Source organism: Leptonotus elevatus, chromosome 10 (genome assembly GCF_054856555.1).
Source record: "Leptonotus elevatus isolate MCC_2025b chromosome 10, RoL_Lele_1.0, whole genome shotgun sequence".
Taxonomy (NCBI): Eukaryota; Metazoa; Chordata; class Actinopteri; order Syngnathiformes; family Syngnathidae; genus Leptonotus; species Leptonotus elevatus.
Window position 1 is genome coordinate 8,751,177 of NC_141248.1, and position 23,205 is coordinate 8,774,381.

A 23,205-nucleotide genomic window follows, 5' to 3' on the forward strand; every position below is an offset into this window, starting at 1 on the left:
TACCGTGCGCCAAAATACGACCAAGTGTTCCACATTGTAGTTTAGCAGCCATGTTAAATAGCGAAAAAATACAAAACTGAAACTCGAACCCGGATCGTCTGGTCAAAAGAGTAATGTCTATCTTACTGTGCTAACAATCCAGTAATGATCTTGGTGTTCATTTGTATTGTTGACATGTATGTCAATTCGGCGTCAGAATGGTTGGGGTTAGGTTGAGGCTTTCAGTGAGCTTGTACAATACACATTACGTCTTTACGTGAGATACTAATGGTTGAGGTTAGTAAAAGGCACAGTGAGGTAAACATGCACACTAAACATGTAGTCAACACTACCACAATCACTGGCCAAATAACTCAGACAGATAAACACTTGTCTACCGACCAGACAGACCGGGTTTGAGATTCACTTTGGATTTAAAATAGCCGATAGAGGTCGCTAAATTAAAATATGTAACACTTGGTCGTAATTTGGCACCTTTTCAAAACGACCTATATCGTATTTATTGGATGACTGTCTCATTTCGACACCTTCTAAATCCACTCATGATAGTGCCTGTGTGTTTCCTTGTAGTTTTCTAGTTGGGTAGTGGGGCAGTTTGAAGAGAGGCCTCAAGAGCTCTGGAAACTGTGATAATTGATCAAGTTTCTGTGAGCACTAACTCTCTTGTGTCATGACTTCCAAATCCCAACAGCTCTTTTTTCAATCTAAAACTGGACATAACCAGGTCTCACTCATTGCAGGGCAAAGATGCGTCCGTGACACTTTTGAGGCAAAGCCTTCTGATGATTACAAAGAAAACGTTTTTTCTCTTTCCTCTCCAGATGCAATGTGAGGTAGACATCAATTTCCTGTGTCAACTTCCTCACCAAATCAATCCCATTTAATCCACAGCCTCAAGCTCCTATCTTGATTCCTCTCCTGAAGATAAGGACACAATTTATTGTTTTCATTGAGCATGAGTGTTAAGACAGTGAGCACCAAATTACTTGTGGATTGAGATAAATTTGCCACAAATCACTAATTCAATCACTCCTCAATGCCAGTTTTATTTTTGAAGAGAAGATTATCAAAAGATCACTGTGTCAAAGTAGTGTCTGGAGGTGTGATGCCAGATACAGACCAAATCCAACCAAAAGAAAAAAACTGGTGTTTTATGCACCTGAATTCACTTTCACAGCGAGCAGTAAATTGTTGATGTGTCAGGTCATAGATTGTGGCACTGGCGTTAGTGGTGGGAACATACTGAGCCCGTTTTCTTGTCTGGTGACACGCAGGTTTAATCAAATCGGTCAATCCAATGTTATAGAAGAGGCCTTAAACATAAATATAATCTACAAGTGAAATCTACAGTGACGTCTAGTGAAATCTACAATAAACAAAAAACTGGTGATAGACCGATAAGGTTTTTTCAAGGCCGATACCAATACTGATTATTAGTAGCCAAGGAGGCCGATAACCGATGTTTCAAGCCAATATTAATTTGCCGTAAAAGAGTTCCCAGTGTCAGCATCATTTTTTATAAAGTGGAAATTTAAATAGATCCATAAATGAAAACTTCCCTGTATCTCACTGAACGACGAATGCATGCGAACGTAGCTAATGTGGGGTTTTCGTCAGGGTTCGTAAACATATTTGCAGACAGTCAAAAAATTTCAGAACATTTTCGAAGTGACTTTGCGACAAGTAAAAACAGTCTGTGAACATCTTACAAATGCTGATGAAAACCTTAAATTCGCTACGTTCACAAGCATTCACCACTCAGTGAGATACCAGCCTTATCGGCCTTTTAGCTTTGTGAAAAGACCGATGTCTATATTAGTGCCAAATCTGTCTCAGGTCTATCCCTATATATATATATATATAAATATATATATATATATATATATATATATATATATATATATATATATATATATATATATATATATATATATATATATATATATATATATATATATATATTTATTTATTTATTTTTTTATATATATATTTTTTTTTTTTAACAAACCCGCAAACCAACAATTAAAAAACATTTTGTCAAACTGCATAGCATTAAAAGGTTGAACAAAACCTACTTTTCAGTGAGGTGAACTAAATATAAGTTACACTGAGTGCACAGATATTAGCTTAGTAATTAAGAGTAGGTATTTCAGTGGTGGAAATAATTTGAAGAATAAACTTGGACTAGTTTGATTCTTTCCATATTGCCCTCCAGATATTTTACACTATTCAATCCAAAATACCATCTTTCTGGTTCGAACTTTTCTTTTGCATGTTAATGTTTAATTGGAGCCTGTGGCTATCCATGGGCACAATCATTAGATATCCGCAGAGAGAAATTGAAAAATTAATCATATTCTCCATTTTGCACTTGTGAGATCCATTGGAAATGTCTTTCAGAGTTAAGGGTTCTTTCCTGTCATTCTCCATCTAAATGCCATCATTCTGGTGGATTGCTCTTGAAAAATGTCAACAGGCAAGGCGACTTAGCACATTGCACATTTTATATACAAGGCAACTTAATGTGCTTCACACAAACAAAAGCACAACATCTAAAAGCATTCGCAAATGTAACAGCTAAAGACATTCAAATGCAAAGCAAAGAACAAATGTATCTTATCAAAAATAATTAAATAACTTACATTGACAACATTTAACCACATTTGCGAACAAAAGACACATTTAAAATCAAAGGAAATAAACAAAAATTTGTTTTTCGGAAATTACTTAAGAGGAAATTTGGGGAAATTCATAAATATAGCAGCGTGTCTTCTGCATGATGACCAACATTGCCGTTCGAAAGCATTTGTACAAAAGGAAAAAAAGGAGTCCAAGAAGGGTCACTTGAGGGACCCCGCGTCTTGGCCATTCGATCAGATTCGAAACTTTCAACCATCACAAAATAACACCTCTCGTCCAAGCAGGACATGCTCCATTTTAGGAATGTACCATTTAAATCTACTCACTTATCCAGCGTGTTCAACATTATCTTATAATCAACTGTATCAAACGATGCAGATCCAATAAGACTGGAATCGACACCGACCCTGTGTTCATTTAAGTGTAGGTGTGTGATCAAAATAAATCATGCATGCCTAAAATTTAGGCATGTATCGACTTGGAAAAGTAGGATGTGTAACGAGCAACACAATCAATTAAAAATTCATTCTGCAGCCAACTGAATGTCATCAACTATTTAGATGGAGAGTTGTGTACTGTGAATAAAACCTCAATTGGGCCTCTCCATGTCAATGTCGCAAATTGAAAATACATTTCTATAGGGCACCTGTTTTTTAAGAAGCATCATCTATGTAGCGCCCCCTAACAACTCCCAGCCAGTGTGAAACCAGCATGCGGCTTTAGAAAGCTCTAAGGCCAACCGGTGCTATGCTCTGCTACTAAGACTGCAACCTCCCACCCCGTGGTCAGCCTGTACACCCCGCATAACCCACAAATGTTCAATGCAGTTAAAGACGGGGCTTTGGAAGGCCTTCCGCTAAGCTTGATGTTAGCCTGTTTTATCCAATCCAAAACCATGTGTGTGTTTCATCTATTTCATCGCTTCAGCCGTCTAGCGGTAGTTCTCTTTCGTCATTGTTCTACCTACTTTGTGCTGTGCATCAGCAAAACAGCTTTGGCGCAAGACTTGTTGTCAGTGCGGCCAAATAGCTCGATATTTGTGTTGCCCGACCACAACATGTTTGTCCTGAAAGCATTTGTCTTGTCCACACTAGAAGCTTCAAATTTCAGTCCAGTCTTGACATTATAGAACCTTTCGATCGAAACTCGTGACGTCGCGAAATGGGTCGTACTCTGCAGTGGAGACCCAGCCACAAGCGGGCCGGCCGAGAGGACGGTTCCTGTGAAAGTCCCTCCCCCCCCTCCCCATACCCAAACGTCCTGCGGTGAAAACGCGGCTCATGTTGCTTGTAGCAAGCCCGGAGCGATTCAATGTGATTCTGCTGTCCGTAAGCATCCTTTAAGCTATTTAATGGCATCCCATTTGGAGTTAACTGTAAAACTAAACACAAGGCAAAAATAATTACATCCACTTTATATTTAAATACAAAACATGCTTCATTTTTAAAACATCGCAGGCCTACCGCTAATGCTAAAGTGAACAGAGGATCCCATTCAAATGCTAATAGGAAATTAGCATCGACTTCAGGAGCTATTTTCCTTCAAATAACAAATATTCACACACAAATGCTGTGGAAACACACACCCACATATAACACTACTCAAGGGCACACATTCGTACTTACTTAAATTTAAATCCTATTAATGATAACTGTGACATCTGTCTTTCCACAATCACGTTTACTAGGTTGATAAGCATGTCACCACAAGAGGACAATGCTACAGATTTGTAACGTGGTGATGCTTTGCCGACTTTAAGGACAAATACATACTGTATTTAGTTTAATAACAAAAACATAACTCAAATGTGTTGCCTAATTTACCAGTCTGTAAACAGTAGCTTTGCCTTAACATAGGAATGGCGCAATCAAAAAAAATGACATGATGTCTTCCCGATGCTATTCTTTCTTTAATGTTAGCCCAGAAGCAAAACTGTCCACTCAACGGCTTCCAAGGCCTGTCATCCAACTCTAATCAAGCAGAAAATGGTCATACATATTTCTTTCTGCAAGATTTCACATTCACATTTCACACAGTGCCCTGATATTTTCCTCAAACCTCCAGGGAGCACCTAATGTAAAAACCAGTTACTTATGTTCAAGGCTCATGTTTCTTCACTTAAACGCAGACCATACCCTGCTCCTTTCAGGAGAAAAAAATGGGGTGGGAGGGGGGAAAGACATAAAGGTCTTATTTTCTGTGTCATTTACCAGCTAGTACTTTCACCCAGCCATCCCATTACATCATGTCAAAACTCGTAAACAAGTAAATAACAACAGCCATCACTGCAAAGGACACACGCACATTGTCCGTTTCTTATGCTGCCAAATTGAGTAAAAATGATGTTCTCTTTGTCCATTTAAAACATACTTGTTTCATGTACAAATAAATACTGTAAGGTTGCAGTAGGATTTATATTGTCTCCATTCTGGCAAGGTATTTATGGCACCTGTCATTCAGATGATACAGTGCCAACATCAATGTTATTTATCATGAGGCATCTATCTCATCATGCTATATCACGCTCTACACGGAAGGCAGCTATTCACCAGCAAACACTAACCTGCACCATATCCCTCTCTCAAACAAGAGGCGTATCACTGATGAACATGCAAGGCAGATGTGATTCATCACTTACACATTCTGTGATGGTTGAATGACAAACTATCACATTTACCTTGAGACATTCACATTTTGGCTGCCCATGCGTATTTACTTCAACGAAGCCTCCTTTGACCATCTGTATCAGTTACTGTTCATCAGATGTATTGATCTATTTATTTTTGTCATAGAAGAGTAAATAGTGTATTTAAATTACCATATTTTTGGACCATACAGTAATTCATAGATTGGGTGGTCCTACGACTAATAATGCTCATGTGCGACTTGTACTGTATACATTAAAGCTAGAGCTCAGACTGGCACACAAAATCCCGTTTCCCTAATCTGTTAATTTTCTGTGCATTATCGCCACCTTCTTCCCACCGGCGGTAAAGTTCAAAACGTTTTTGCTAACTGCCATATATGAGAGTAGAAGAAATGGAAGAAGAAGAAGAATTGGAAGACGATGAAGAATTGTGTAATGGCAACTAATGTGTGATGTAACTGCTGGCGCTGCATCCACCATGCACAACAAGGTTTTACTATTTACAGCATTAAAACGAGCAATAACCTATTAGGATTACCTTTGGCCAAAATGTGATGCGGGATTGTACAATAGTTAAGATAAGTCATTTTAAACTAAAAAAAAGTTTTGAATGCAAACCAAATTTGTTTGCTGCCGTCAGCGTGGGTAGGGTTAAGTAATTCACTCTGATGCCCCAACTAGGGATAGGCCGATTATCGGTTGGGCCGATTATTGGCGCCGATATTCAGCATTTTGAAAATTATTGGCATCGGCCATTTTGAAGAATCATACGGCTGATAATAGATCCATTTGAAAAAGTGTTAACTTCAGGGAACTAATTATTTAAATTTTTAGAGATGCTGCTGAACCTGAGAATGCTCTGCACATTCTGCTTTTGTTTGAAATTAAAACTAAGATTAGTATATTTTGATACTTCAGATATCTAGAAATTTTGGAATACTTTATTTACTGTACAAAACAAAAGGGAGCTATTTATTTAAGTGTATATTCAACTTTTGAAAACATGCTACTACCGCTTGGGGATGCCTTAAGTTTTTGTTAGATTTTTAAAACAAAGATGTCTGTTGACTATTTTTTTTTTTACTTCAATATTTTACAAACCCTAAAATTTGATCAATAAACATATGCTTAAAAATTCAAAACAATTAAGAGCTAGAGTTTGTATTTTTTCAAATTTTGATGCCAATATTGTCCCTTTTTGTGAAAATGAATACCGGCGCCAAGTATTGGTTGTCAACGTCCTTGCCTACTAATAATCGGTATTGGTATCAGCCCTGAAAAAAACATATCAGTCTATCTCTAGCCCTAACACCACAGAGAGTGTGTGTGTACGGAGAGGCAGAGCGCGCTCCCATCCCATTAATTTCCGAACTATGTTATAAAGCAATCAGCATCTTCAACTTTTTTTTTTCCATTCCTTGTACTGCCTGATGCACTGAGCTCCAACACTCTTTTTTTGGGGTACTATGAATCACCAAATGGCACATTTTAACAACACTCTCAAGTTTCTGAAAAATCGGAGTGAAGCAGTGGACAGTACATTTTCTAGAGTAACATTTTTTGTCCAAGTCAAAACAAAGTAAACTTTACACTTTAAAATAAGTTAAATAATATTAATATAAAAAAAAATACTCAAGGGTTGAGGAACAATTTTAGAACCTTCAGGTTGGGAGCCAAACTACCCGCTGAGCCATGCTGCTTCTTATGGGTGGAATCCTCGTACCTCCATTTCTGGTCTCTTTTTCGACACATCAGCAATATGTTAACAAGCATTAGGAGTGGCATAGCTCAAGTGGTAGAGTGGCAGTATCCCATGCTGAAGGTTATGGGATTGTTCCTCAACCCTTGAGTGATATTTTATATATGTATAATATATAGTTTTCTCTGTTTAGACTGGGACAGAATATAGTCTTTCTGTGTGTGCGCTCAGAGCGTATTTCTGAACGTGGTTTGTTTTTATTGATGGTAGTAAAACGCTATACAAAGGAAACCCGTTATTGCCAAGATGCAAAAATGATGTAAATCGGCAGCTGAATCGAAGCCCTTTGATGGTAATTGTAATCACATTGAATTGTGATGCAGCAAGAGATTCCCACCCTGAGTGGGGGCCCCTCCGTGTGTGTTGAGGCGCAAAACCTGCAAGCTGTGTGCAAACAATTGGGAGTGTGGCATCCCTTCTCTCTTCACTTCGCTCCACTTGGACCTCCAACACTTGTGGTTTTACACAAAGAAGCATAAAAAAGAAAAAAAAAGAAAAACTCTGTTATCCCACACTGTGCCAAGAGATTATGAATAAGATATAAAAAACTCAATTTACTACAGGAATTTCACATTAGTCTGCTAGTGAAGGTGATTCCCTCTATGCATACGTCGACAGCCTCCCACAATACTGCCACCTTAACATACGTGCATACACACCCGCGCGCACGCATGTACACACACACACATGCACACAGAAAACTTTGGGCTTTTTGCCTTAATCAGACAAGGATTAGAGCCTAATGAAACAAATAACTGTTTTAAAAGAAGACAGCCCCCGCTATCAATTTCAATGGCTTACAGTATCTGGGCAATTCCTTTGGGTCCATTCTATGTTAATTGGATCTACATTGCATTGGCATTGGGATGTTAACAAGCACAGCCTATGAATATTAATTACCCTCAAGTTCTATGCATAGGAAATACTTCACTGATACATATTAATTCTATGAAGTTTTCAAAGTAGTGCTCTCATTAAAAATGAATAGGCCTTGCGCCTCTGTTTTCTCAGGAGCAACTGCGCTTTCTTAAGTCTCTCAAGTGGCACGCTTTAAAGAATGACCTCCCCCAAAAATGGTATTGTTACTCAACTAAATGTAAACTTTACAACTGGGGGGGAAAACAGGTTTTGTTTATACAGTGTTTTGACAATTCATTCATTCATTCCAAGCCATTTCCCGGCTGTTTTACTGGATTTGGACTGATTTTGCAAGGCACACAGAATATTGTGTTCGATTGCTATAAAAACATGAAACCTACTAAAAGAAAGATTAGAGTGTATTTGTATCTTTTTCCGTTTTGCAGCAATAAGCATTAGAATATGGCTAAGTTTCATAAATTTTTCACAAACCTGTTGAAAAGACTGGGAACACGAGCTTGTTGCAACATGGCCCTGGCTAATCTCTTATACTCTGCTGCCACCTGTTGGCCATGTTTTATAATAACTACCGTTCCTTTAAGCGACCTTTTCAGGTCAGAGGCTACATCAAAGCCTTCTGTATGCTCTAGCATTAAAAATAAATAAATACATAAATACAATAAAAACGTATAAATACGTTTTTGGGACAGTGGCAATATTTAAAATAGAACGTGTTTATACATTTTTGGGAGCAAATTAGTTAAAGTCATGTATTTGTGTATTTTGCCATTCATGGCAATATTTACAACTCTAGACTGTGTGAGTCTTGATATGGTGCATGGTGGAGTAAAAGTAGTTAGTAGTCAATCATTTCTTGAATAAAATACTGAGAAATAATTCGTTCTAGTGAGTATACCTAAGTAGATCTGAAGTATTATTGCAACAATTTTAAGGTCACAAGCTCAACAATATGAAAAAAAAATGGCCTGCATGTACAGCTCAGACAATTGCAAACAGCAATTCTACACTTTCCCTTAAACGTGCAACTTAGGCCAGCCAACCACGATCCTCATTTCATGTTTGCTGAGAATTGACACTTGAAACCAGCCAATGACAAACATCTGAGGGAGGGAGGGAGCACGAGAGAAACACGCACACACACAGTGGGTAAATCATAGAGAAACGTGTGCGAAAGGCCGGTGGAGAATTTGAGCATTCGGTGGAAGACATTTTAAATTATTATTATCAATTATAAGTCTCTGTAGTTATAGGCCGTAACACGCTGGTCTTTTGGTGATTCCAAGAGCCAAAAAGAAGCCCGCAGGTTCTAGAGCGTTTTGGATTCGGGCTCCAGTGCTCTGGAATGCCCTACCCTCGGAGGTCGAGACGTTTCCTCTGTAGAAACGTTTAAATCGCGTCTTAGGACTCATTTTTATACTCTTGCATTTGGCTGAATGATGTGTAGCTGGTGACTCCCGCTGCTTTCTTTTCCTCCGCTCTCCACGGCTTGGAGAGGGAATTAGGTGTTAATGACCGATTCGGATGCTGCTTTACAGGTTCTGTGCTGGTTGACCGGGATACGATTAGGGGAGGACGACCCACTTCCCTGACTACGTCTTCATGCTGTGCTTCAACTTCTTCAATGGACTTTCACACTATTCTAGTCAATAATGTTAAGTATCACAAACTATATCAAATGTTGCTCATTCGGCATCCATTGCAGCCTGATCATCCTGGAAGGGGGATTACCACATTTGCGGTCCCTTCTCAAGGTTTCTCATTTTTTGCCTAATGGTGTTTTTTGAGTTTTTCCTTGCCCTCTTGTGGTTCGACTGTGGGCACGTGAATCCCTTTGAGACTCTTGTGTGATTAAGGGCTATATAAATAAACTTGACCTGACGAAACAATGGCCTAATGTCTGTGTTGCCCCGTCTACCTTTATCTCCCTTCATCACTCTCTCACTTTCTCCCTCTCACTGTAGACTGATGGTCGACTCAACAAAGAGCATCAGTTCATAGGCTACTATCCTGGAATGTGTCCAAAAGCCGACTGGCTGGCTTGCCTCTCAAACAAATGCTTTATTCTTCTGAACACAGTTGATCACAGCTCCAATGAATAAAAGATGTTGGAAAATAATGTGACAACAATAACATAAATGTATAGTGTAAAGAATAACATGTGCTCTCCCTTCAACAATTAATGATGATGAACACACATAGTGAGGGAGTGAGGATGCAAGTATTGTATTAATATTTTCATTTTTTAGACTAACTGCTGATTCATAACTAAGACCAGCCTGGACAGTGCATGTGTGTACCAAATTTCTGACCGTATGGCTGAATTGCATAAGCAAGCTGACGCCGATTACGTACCTCCTTTGAACGAACTTTGGTTTGTGTTCTGCGCATGCTCTATTCACAAGGAATCTTGGCCTTTTGAGTACACGACCTACTCGTATGCGCGGCGGCCATGTGACGTTGCCACTTGTAAACTAGCCTAACAAATACATTGATTTCTCTGTGGCGTTTTAACAAAATCTTTGACTCCAGAGTTAAAACTTTCAGGCGGTCAGGAAGAGCATTCCAACACCTCAGAGCCACCGAGAAGAAGGCCCGATCGCTAGTGATGGCAAAATGAAGCTTCATGAAGCATTTGCGATATTTTTTGACTCCTCTAGATGGCACTCATGATTCAAAGATGCAATGCAAATGTAATCCATTTTCATTGCACTTGCCTTTATCTTTAAACCAAGAGCACCATCTAGAGGAGTCAAAAAATATCGCAAATGCTTCATGAAGCTTCATTTTGCCATCACTACCGATCGCCCATTGTGCGGAGCTTGGTATTGGGGGCTTGAAGGAGGTTTGAGGATGTAGAACGGAGGGTTCGTGAGGAGGTCTTTGGTGTGAGGAGTTATTTGAGGTATTGTGGGGCATAACCATGAATGCACTGATGGGTGAGGAGGGAAACCTTGTATTCTATTCTGAGGGACACCGGGTGCCAATGCAGTGATTTCAGGATGGGGGTGATGTGGTCAAATGTGCGCACCCCCATCAGGATCCTGGCAGCACAGTTCTGAATGTATTGCAGTTTCTGGATGTTCTTGCCAGGAATCCGGATGAGGAGTGCATTGCAATAGTCTAGCCTGGAGGAGATAAAGGCGTGGACAAGCTTCTCTGCATCTGCCAGGGACAGTGTACGACGGAGTTTCGCCATGTTTCTGAGATGGTAAGATGAGGTTTTACAAGGAGTGTTTGATGTGTGTGTCAAATGTGAGCTGAGAGTCCATTTTAACTCCTAGGTTAGTGTCATGGTTTAGATCGGGAATATATACGGGAGTATCTCTCTCTGCTTACGGATGAAAACGGATTATCCCAAATGTTTTAGAAACCGGAATTTTTACCTGAACCTGTATGTAAATGTAGTCTGCGTGTCACAATATTTACTGCCTTAGTGCTTCAAAAATAATTGCCGTCAAATGGGTGATTATAACAAAGCAAAAAAATAATAATTGCATAGTACATGTAGCAACATCTTAGTTTCGGCTCTCAGCCGTTATATGTAGATGATGCTTGGCTGTGCCATTAAAAAGAGTTAACTGTTGGCATTGCCCTGCGAACACAAGAGGAGAAGGAAAAAAAAGAAGAAAAAAAGAAGAAAGAAAAAAAGCAAGCTGGACTCAACTTCTTACAGGTCATTGGGTAAACAAGGCAAAAATGGGAACCTGCCTTCATTGGGATATACTGTATCATGGAAAAATGACTTTTTAATTTGCTTGAATACAAAAATGTGGGTCTCTGAAGTGCCTGCCCAACAAGTATGAAATTACACAAGCAAGTCATTTTGTTGTGAGCTGCCTATTTCTGAAAATGTGTCTGTAAGCAAGCCGTTTAGATTTTGGAGTGATTGTGACATCACAAATTTAAAAAAAAATCTGAAAAGCAAAGCCAGATAAACTGGCATCTAACACTCCTTTTTTGTGCAACTTTTCAGAAAATGTTGGTCCGCTCCAAAATGATACATCGTTTAAAGTATTTGAATTTGGAGGTTCCACTGTAATAATAATGTCCTTGTTTTTCAAATAATTCTCATCCCTTTTTCACCATAGCTGTGCATCTGTGATTAATAATCAGATCACACATCAATTGCCAGAACCAGCAGAGAAATTTAGCCTGTAATAAAACTGTCATGTGCTGTGGTATAAAGACAGATTTTGCCAGTTGTGTGATAACATAATTAATCTGTTCTGTGAGGGATTCCGTGAAATTATTCAAATTGGACGAGCACTATCATTTTACCAATAAAGCAATTTAAGGCAATATGCAGTGTCATAACACTGATGTTATCCTCTTTTACTGATTTTCCAATAAGCTGGATGCAGAAGCTATGCTGGGCCTCATGTGATATTGTAACAATATGAACAGAACAGGTGGAGATACCTGAGAATCCCAAATGATTCACAACCAGATTGGAGACAAATTATTCAGAGTGATCATGTCTGTGTCAGATAATAATGAGAGATAATCAAAATACAGCTTCCCCAAAAAAGCACTCATCGCACATGTCCAAAATTTGGTCTAAAGTGAAGAGATGGCCAATAACCGTCCGTATGATAAATAAACAATAACAAAATGGCAGTCAGGAAGACAGTTGCAATTGTACGAGATGAGCACATCTTCAAGATGGAGTCTGTCTTGGCTTACGAACTGCAGGAAGAAGATCTCTTTTTGGATGGCAACGTCATCCAGAAGTGGAAGAAATCATATCAGCGATTCCATATGGAAGGCAAAAGCTTTTTTTATTTTTAGGGGTCATATTGTAAAATGTGTTTGAAATGATATTAACATGTTTTGCATCATAGTTTTTTATATATATATAGCTAGGGTTTAAACCAGGGGTGTCAACATACGGCCCGCGGGCTAGAACTGGCCCGTCGGGGAGTCCAATCTGGCCTGTGAAGACAGAACACAAACTTGAGTTTTCGCTAAAATTAAGTGTTTTTGCTAATTTTGTCCACCGGAGGTCGCACTGACGACCACTTAAATGACATTCTGAAATTTGGCTCTTACTCAGGATTTGATGCAACTATTGTACGCTCATTTTTGTTAAGAAGTTTCCGATGACTCTCTAATAAAATAAAACATAATTGGGAATATTTTCAGAATGCACATGTAATTATTTGCAACAAAAAAAAGGTAATATTTTTCATGTGTTATTTACAGCTGATTAGGCCACCGATTTACTGGTCTGGCCCTCAAGATCAAATTTGGGTAAAAGTGGCCCCTACATTTAAATGAGTTTGCCACCTGTGGTTTAAACTATTAATATTAGTTTAAACATTATTATTTTTTTGTTCCTAACTCCCATGAATAGCAAGAGTTCACCACAGTATACAGTATGTGGCAGGTGACATGGCATGTAAAAGCACAAGTGCTATCTGGCTACATTTCTAAATTTACCACAGAGGGTTTTACGAGAGGTAATTTCTAATAATCTGGACTGGAATGCAGAAACAATAGACCATGCACATTTGCAACGGGTTTCCCCCACTATGTGTGTGTGTGTGTGTGTATGTGTCAGAGTATACTCTTACAGCAAGGTTTATCACCAGGTCCTCTAAAGCTCAGCAGGAAAGCAGTCGATGACAGTGGGGCTGAAAAGTGCATTTCCACCTTCTCAAGCCTCCACAGGGAATCATGTATGACTTGCATTATGCAAGATGGAAATCTATGCCACTCAGCACTTTCTGCAGTCTGTTATGCGTGTCATTCTGTATTCTCTACACACGCAATATTATGACCATCTTGGACAGTCAATTGGAGGCAGAAGAAAAGATACTGACCGATTGAGGTTTTAATTTGTTTGCGTGTAGCATTTAAGATTTTAAGAAGAGCAGTTAAAAAAAAAAAAAGACCATGAAGACATAATCCCTCGGGTTGACAATTTTAGTCTTATTTTTGGATTAGATCATGTTTTCTTCCCAACAGCAAAATTCTACTGGTTAAAAAAGCAGGATTCTCAAAACACTATTTGCAGTTGCAAATTTGTTTGATCACAAAACAGACTACTGTATTAGCAAAGTGTTTTTGTGTTGTCAACAAGAGTATTTTCACTTCCTCATGAGCGTATACAGTAACTAAACCACAGCTTCTGCAAAACAAACGTTTGCAGATTTTGAGGGAGTAAATCTTGTGAAAGCATGCAGCACAGTAAAATTGTACTATAAATATTTATCTATATCGTGGAGAGCCTCTGGAGATAAGTTATTTATTTTTTTTAGAAGGGGTCAAATACCTTGTCATGGTACTGCAGTCGTGGGTCACTCACCTTGGTGTGTAAGTTGCTGACTGTATTTTTTGTTGTTGTCGATTGCCCAGTTCAGAGGTGTTCTTCAGTGTTGCTCAGTGTGCTGCAGGCCTTAAGTTTCAATTTCAATTTCTTCAAAGATAACTGTGCCATCTATTTTCCCGACTTTCACTCTTATCAAGCTGTATTTGAATCTAATATCATTAATAGACATGCTTGAGTTAAGCTTATGGTCCACTTCCCCCAGATCTGACTAGTCGACAAGATGAATTCCCCTGTCAAAATCAAGATGATCAAACAGATTACAATTATTTCACCCCCCGTTTTTATTAATGAGGACTGTCTTTCATTGTTATATTGCCTAATAAGAATAAATGATATGTCACTGCCAGGTTTGTTATGCCTACCCAGTTGAGGAAGTCGATGACAATTGTATTTGAGTATGGAAAAGATTTTAGATTGACCTTTCTCTTTTTGAAATCTAGGTTAAACAACATGGATGTTTTCGCGAGGTAATTTGATAGATGGTGAGGAAAAAGGTGAAACAGAATAAACATCAGAAAAGAAGTACAATATGTCAGAAAGTATGACATAATTGTATAAAGATTGTCATTTTTGTTGTGCTTCACTTTGTGGATATTTACTCTCAACACCTAATTGTTAAGAACACAATTGTGACATCCTCATTCTTCTATGCCACCTCACATGCAACCCTGTTGTCTTTGCACAGTGAATCAAAGTAAATGCCTCTGGTAAAGAATGAAGGAAAAGTCAACAGGAATTAGGTTTCAGTGCAACTGTTTACTCAACTGTGGCTTGCAGTTATTGAAATTTCATCCATGGTTTTCTGTGACTACTGCAGTAATGAATTCAGTATGGCTATGAATTTCTCACTGACGACATACTGCTCCTGCGACGGAAAAAGGGCAGAGATGTCGAGCTGACAGAATGGGGAGACAGCGCATTCTCAAGTGGCCCAAAGACTGAAGACTTAACCACTTTTAGACACACATTCTATTGTGACCAACTCAAACTTTTTATAACATTTCTTCCCAATATGATACTATTATTTAGATATGTTCAATACCACTACAATTACTCAACTCTTGAGTAGTCACCGATACTGATAACAAATAGTGATACACCAGTACTGTCTTTGATACATAAAATCCCCAAAACAACAATGTCAGATCTATTTATTCTAACATAGCAATTTTCCTTAAAATTGCATAAATTTAATGGCAAGTTTCCTGTCCTGATCATAAAACAGCCCCAAGAGGGCGGCCGTTACTGGTGTTGGCCACACTCACAAGTACCAATACCTTGAAATAAGGCCGGGTATTGGGATGATACCGATACCTGGCATCCATACTCGGCCATGCCTACTATTAATCTTAAAACATTTTGCATTAAAACATTTGGCAAAACATGCCTCACCATCATTTGACATCACAAAGCCTCACATTCACACACACATTCATACACCAGTGGTCGGCGGCTGCCGTGAAGGGTGTCGGCCACATCTTGCTCAAGGACACTTCGACCTGGTCACCAGGGGTGAGGATCGAACCCACAACCTCACGGATGGGAGACGGCCACTCTACCATGCCGCCACATATTCGTATATTTCTCAATACTACAGCATTTCATTCCTCTAGAATTGATATATTACAAACAAGTAATAGTAAGACTTACGTAAAGTATGACAAATGTATTAGCAAGTGACTTTCCGAAGCGGAATCGTAAAGCACCTTCACTTTGACGTCAGATTGATTGCGCCGACAGATTATCAAATTATAACGCTGAATTATTCTCAGTTCTTGATCTCCAGTATTGTTGCGCTCCGGGAGCAAAAGTTGACGGATGTGCTGTGACAACAGTCAGCTGCACAGAGCCTGCGCATCATCACCAAACAGCTCCTGACAACAGCCTCAGTTGCCCTGTCGGCGAGACCAAGATAGCAGAAGACACGCTGATCTTTTCAATGCTGTTTCCTTAAACACGCTGTCGTATGCCACACATAACACTGACACCAACAGAAAGAGCCTGTCTTTCCGCCTCGAAACCGAGATGGGAGAAAATGTTTTGGGCTTCGGCGACAAGCACACTGATGCGCCACTCCGCACCTCATTGGTTAACACATCAGAGCGTGGCATTTCCCTTGAGTGCAAGGTTTGTTTACAATGATCCAAAGAAAATGCTGTCATTCCATTGAATGTAATCTTTTTTCTCCAACTGTCAACAAAATCTTGTTGCACCTACACACTTAAAATATGTCGGAACATCACTATAAATATTTTACAAATTCAGATGCCGCATGCTACGGTAAACACATTTGCAAGCAAACACAATCACACAGAGAGAGCACTTCCCCTTATTTAAATATTCAAAAAGTGCCTCAATATACATAAATAATAATAGTAATGTGTTTATGTACTAGATGTACTTTGAAGATGAATGAAATATTAATTGGCACTTAAAGAGGTGGTGTGGGCCTGCTGATGACATGTCTTAATAAAGTGAAGACAGGTGTGAAAGGGGGACGAGCTCTACCTGCTGCTGTTGGAGATCAGCTGCAGTCACTTCCACTGACGGCGTCGCGCTCTTGCGTTGTCCTTCCTTGGAATCGTTCGCTCTGCTCGCGCCTCCATTTTGATTAAATGGTCCATTACTTGTTGTCGCTGTCCCAGATTCTTGCATCATGACTTAAAAACTTGCAGAGAGAAAACAGGGACAGGGAGGGCGAGAGCAAGAGAGACAAGGTCAAACAGCTGTTAAAACACTGCAATCAGGTTGTGTTACAACTCCGGGACAAAATATAAACATCTGTCATATCCTTCCTTTAGAATTGCACTTTTATTGCATATCTTCTTGTTGCTCTTTGTTTGTTCTTTTTGCACTGGTATGGAAAATATGGAGTCAAACTCGGGTTTTGTTTGTGTTCTCCATCATGAAGTATAAATAAGGTTGCTCTGAGGGGGCTGGGGTACAGGACATATCGGAGAGGAACCCAGCCTGCACTGAGTTAATGCAGAGGAGCCCAAGAAAACACAAGCCCTCCAAAACAAAACACTTTCTATGGAAATGGATATATTTACTCGCATGGCTCCCAGAAGAACCGCTGCTCAATGGCCTTTTAATGGGAACCAGGGCCACTATGTGAGGCGTGCCAAAAGAGCTCGATGAGAAACATCCAGCGCAAGGTTGAGTGAAAACAGTGCAATTCTCCAGAGCGGTTCAATTAACACCAAAATGCAGTTTTGGATATAAATAATCACAGTGGGATGTTGGGGAAGAATGTTGTTGTTCAAATGAAAAGAAAGACCAACAAATATGCTTTGTTTCCTGTGTAAAATCAGAAACAAAGAATGCATGCACAGCTATTTGCCAACATTTTAGCTGTAATGTTCTGTTTCTGCATAAATACTGTAAAAGCCACATTGATCATGCACTCATCTGTATCGGCGCTTCTTTATTTACAGAGGAGAGCACTACCTTCTCCCATCTCTTCCCATCATTGACGGATGCCCACATTTTCAGTGAGTGATTTACGACGCAAAGCCTCAAACAAATACACGGACTGAGCACAACTGAAGGAGGTTTTTGTCCGTTGATCCCGTTCAATACTAGTGGTCCAACGAATAACAAAAGTCATGGTTCGGATCGGGCCACCGATTTGAGTCACTGAATGCGTCGTTTTTCAAATCAGCAAAAAGAAAAAAGAAAATTTATTTTGCAAAACGCTTTTTCCATTAAATAAAAAAATAAAATAATAATGTCTAATATAGCCGTTTAGGATTTAGGAACACAACTTCAAGTGCAATATGAGGCAGAAACTTTTTACATGGCCCTTGTGTAAAATAACAAGGTATTAATGGCTTAAAGTTGTGTTCCTGTAATCTAAACAGTTAAGTTTGACATTTTGAGTTGAATGTCTTTCTTTTTTAATGGGCAAGTGCGTTATAAAATAAATGAAGACAAAGTTCTATTCATCTTGCAATTTATGGCATATTCCCTTCTTTTAAACACAGAGAATGAATTACAAAGTAGCCATGGTCCATAATATTGAAAAATGATTAAAGCCAGGTACCAGCTGTCAAACTCATTTACAGCTACCAGCCAGACACTTGTTGGTAATGCTAACAGTTAGCCGCTAGCCACTTACGTCGGAGACTTCTGCCTTATCATACAATGGTGGCGTAATTAATTAGCGTTTCTTAGCATTCTAAATTAGAAATTGAATATGAGTTCGGGATAGCGTTGTGTTGATGTTGGTCGCAACTCCAAAATCAATCAACTACGATAAAGAAACGTCTAAAAGGGAAGTCAAGCTAGTCATCACGCCACGACGTGGGCCAACTTTAAGGTAAAAGTGTACTAAGGCATTGCCGTCACTGTATTACTGTATTTGGTCAACATTGTTTTGAAGTTAGGCTTAACGTGTTACGTTGAGTATGTTTCAGCTTCCTTGACATGTCAGAATGATATTGAATGTGAATGTGCACTTTGTTTTGTTTTTTCCACCAACCAATCCGCGGATTGTGCACAATGCGAACCGCGGGGCTTGATCCGATCAATGGCGAGTCAGTATAGGCGGTCCTTCTCAGAGATGCTCACCTCTATATTTTATATCAGTAGAAGGATTTACAGCTAGGAATGGATGAGTACCAATACCAGGTATCGTTATTAGCCAATACTGAGCCTTATTTCAAGGTATCGGTACTTACAACAATGGCCGATACCAGTATTTGCTGCCCTCTTGTAGCCGTTTTACAATCAGGAAGTCAAAATGAGAAATTAGAAGAATAGAAAATTGTCATTAATTTAATGTTTTTCTTCGTAAAATTTTAGGATATTTTTTTCTGAAATTTTATGTATCAAAAGTACTAGTGGATGTTCAATACCACTTTTATTCAGACCAATACCAGTATGAGTACTCAACTCTTGAATGGTTACCGATACTCCTAGTACTTTTGATACATAACATTTTTTATTTTTTTTAAAAGACAGATATTTTTCAAAGAAACACATATGTATCCCATTAAAGCATTTTTTCTTAAAAATTAAACTAAATTAATGGCAATTTTCTATTCTAATTTCTCATTTCTACTTCCTGATGAGTATTGATACCTTACAATAAGGCTGGTATCGGTACTTGCCCATCCCTATTACTTGGCATCAGTATCATCATGCTCAAGAGTTGAGTACTCATATTAGTATCGGTCAGAAAAAAATTGTGGTATAGAACATCCCTGTTTACATCCAATGTGCATTGGGTGCAAGCCATACTGGTGCAACTCAGCAAGCCTCCCAATTGCAGTTTAATGAAGCTGACCAAGTCAGGCAGAAGCAAATTTACTTGCCTGATTAATTATTTATTTGAAACTGAATAATTGCCTCATCATGAAAGTCAGGGAAAATGGAACTAAATACAGATTTATGGGGATGCTTTTAAGGCGTGTAATGGGAGGGCCAACGTATGTTAATGTCTACTCAGTGGCTTGGACAGAGCGTCTCTAGAGATGCTGATCTAAACAAGATACAGACATACTTTGACACTCAGGCTGACAGACAGGAAATTGGGCTTGACAACTTGTCAAAGAGAATATGTGAAAAGCATAGGTGAGATAGTCATCTCAATGTCGCATTACTTAAAGAAAACTAAACAGCATGTTTCTATTTAGGTCATGATTTTCAGGAAGTATCTTCAGCGGTCATCGTGAGCCACAATGAACTTACAACCCAACACGAATTAAGTACAGTATGGTTCAATCTACTACAAAGCCCAACCTCGCCGAGAGTCATCTGACACTGTGGCCTGTGCCGGTTCAGTGGTGTGTCACACCACCCCCCACACTTAGAGGCCTGTCAGAAAAGCCCAAGCCCAGCCTACAGGCCCTGTTCTCTGGGCTGAGACTACTCCCTCTCGAGACAGATGTTGACCCAGCTAACCTTTCCAGTCTGGCATTGACTCTTTCCATAATGGGATTTTCTAAACAGGCGCTGAGCAAAAGGAAGACTGTGGCATGGGACACATCGACTAACAACTCCATCTACAGGCCATTGCACACTTTTTCTCCTCCTGAGGTGCTGCATAAAATCAGGGATTCTCATCAAATTAAATGCCATTTGAGAAAAAACGATGCGATGACTTCAATCAGCCTCACTTAGTTTGAGAAATTGGTATTTTCCCCACCATATACGAAGGGGGAAATGCGTAAGTGTTTTTGAGTACAAAATTAACAAAATGAATGAAAGAAAATCTTTTTTGGGTTACAGTACACGGCAGTACAGCACTGTCATCTACGTAAATTGTCAAATGTTATTTAATTATAATAGGCATATTTACAAATGCATACTGTAGCGTTTCCCACAGTAATCAAGAGAATGATCCATGGGACATTTTTAATAAAGGTGAGAAAAGGCTACAATAGTGCATAGTAATGCATGCATATTTTGAGGAAGGGATGGCTATGAATTTATTTATTTTAATTGACAAAAAACCCCACAAATCTTCTCTTTCATTAATGTATTAAAGAATAATTAAAAGTTGATATAACAAGAATAAAAAAAGAAAAAGAAATATAACATGGAAAACCGACTCAATCCGTCAAAATGATCAAGTTGATATGAGAGCTGCACTGATGTTAATGTGAGAAATGCAAAAAAAGTGATGCCATCTCCTGGAGCTCCAGTAACTCTGTCATATATTGGCCCTGTACTTTTCTTTATATTATATACTGTATTTATCTCAAGGGACATACACGGTCCATGATGTTTGATGTGGTTTTCAGATGGTCCCATTAAACTTGTATGCATGTAAGCATTGCTTTGCAGCTGTAATTATAGGTCAGGTGTCCAGAAAATATATTGTGCAGTTACTGAGGTAAAGAACATGGGAGTTCCTACTCCAAAAAGAAACGCTGTATATACAGAACAACGAAGAACAATCATAAAATCAGAGTTGCAAGGTTGAAATTATGGTGAACAATGTTTATACAGTCCACTGTTGAGCTTTTCGTAAAAAAAAAATACAAATAAAAAACGCCATTGCTTCTATTAAAGAAAATACTAATCACAAGTTCCTATTGATATTTCAATGTCAAGTCTGTGCTGTGTTCCTCAGCAGTAATGTCACTGTCAAAATGTTGCATCAGAGCATAAAGGGAAGACTTGCTTCTGAATATGACGTTTTATCACTGATTCACGCAGCCCATAGGAACGATATGCAGATGTCATGTGTCATGATCTAATTTCCAGTTCATGAGTAACAATTCTGGGGTCAGTGGAATGTGGCATATGAAGCATATTTAGTGTCAAGCATTTATGTTTTTCAAATGACTGGATGAATTGAGACAGAGCAACAATGACTAAATCAATGAGTCGTTAATACAATGTGAGGGATTAGAATACATAAAATTATATCCAGAGGTGGCAAATCCAGGTTCAGAGAGTAAAAACCCTGCCGCAGTTTGGCTTTAGCCCCTTGTGCTAGCTAGCTAGGTACCTCCCTAGCAAATAAATGTGCACCCGGGGAGCTAGCTAGGGATCTTGCTCGCTAGCACTTGGAGCTAAAGCCAAATTGTGACAAGGTTTTTACTTTCTGGACTTGGATTTGCCACCTCTGATCTCTTTGCTGATTTCTAAAGTATATAATAAAAAAAAGATATAATGGGAGTGACAAACACACATTCACAAGACATTAAGAAGAGTCATATGATTCCTAAAATTTGGTACCAAACCCTTGTTCACACAGTCCGTCCAATATATATATTCTGATTTGATCTGAGAAGTCTGAGAAAACTCAAATGAAATGATTTTTGCAAGCTTGGTCCAACCCACATGTGAAGATCTGGCGCTCTCACATGTTCTACAACCTCACTTAAGATGAGTATCATACAAACAAATGTGTCACCTCTGTCTCCCAGCGAAGACGACGGGCTCATTCACCTTGCTGCTACTTCCTCTTCTTCTTCTTCTTCTTCTGCTTCTCCAAAAACATTGTTCTAGAAATCTAATCCTGGTTGTGGCTGCTCAAAATTCTACAGCTCAAACAAGACCGCAGTCCACTCAAGGTAAGGTTGGCTTGCACAGCTGTGCTTTGACCCTTCTCCGTGTTGTGTTTTTCCTTAATGCTCATGACAGTCGAGCCCCAGCAGCCATCTGCTACAATTCAGCCAGTTCTCACACAATCCTTGTTTACACAAGCACACAACAAGAGCACAATTCTTGAGTGAGATAAGGACACACAAAGGAGGGGACAAAGGGGAGTTGTTCACTTTAGAGTTCTTTGGGTTCAGCTTGGTTGCAAGTCTAGACAACATAACAAACTGTACTAAAGGTGCAACAACAGAATATTTCTCAAGGCTTTTGAAGAAGTTTATGTTTTGCTGTATTTTGGCTCCAGATTCTTGGGAAAAGTCACAAGACCTACACAAAACATATTAACTCATACTATGAGAAACTGTGCTAAGAAATGACCAATAAAGCTGTACTTCTATGATTTGGCTACACAAAGTAAATTGTATTCTAAACAGTCTGTTTGGCCCCTCTCTAAACAGAGTAAACTTTACACTTGGAAGAGAGTAAAATATTCAGAGTACATTTTACTGAAAGTATTTTTAGTGTGTACGAGTGAATTTGCCAATTCCATGAAAAAAAAAAAACTATTACAGAATTTTCACTCCGAAATTCTAAGTACATTTTGCAAGGAGAGATTTTGACTGAATTTTACGAGTTTATTAAAATAAAAAAGGTACATAAGGGTTGAGGAACAGACCTTCAGCTTGGGAGACCGCCACTCCAGATCAGTGGACTAGTGGTTGAGTGTCTGCCCTGAGACTGGGAGGTTGTGGGTTCAATCCCTAGCCGGGTCGTACTAAAGACTATAAAAATGGGACCCATTTGACTCAGCATCAAGGGCTGGAATTGGTGGGTTGGATCACCAAATGATTCCCGAGCGCGGCCCCTGCTGCTGCTCACCGCTCCCTCAGG

At 39.1% G+C, this 23,205-nt stretch overlaps 1 protein-coding gene across 12 annotated transcripts in view; it reads right to left on the bottom strand.

The window, feature by feature from the left end:
• Positions 1–23,205, bottom strand: part of foxp1b (forkhead box P1b) — a 188,372-nt gene that overhangs the window by 87,232 nt on the left and 77,935 nt on the right. For 11 of the 12 annotated variants that reach the window (XR_015096313.1, XM_086087384.1, XM_086087381.1 and 8 more), the window contains one exon: positions 16,765–16,924. Coding sequence is in view for 11 of the 12 variants with exons in the window: in XM_086087384.1 (XP_085943510.1) it covers positions 16,765–16,914 (150 nt within the window). In the remaining variant the exon portion in view is untranslated. Of the gene's footprint in view, positions 1–16,764; positions 16,925–22,126; positions 22,314–23,205 lie in introns of those variants that run through there. The other variant, XM_086087386.1, reaches the window with a different exon arrangement.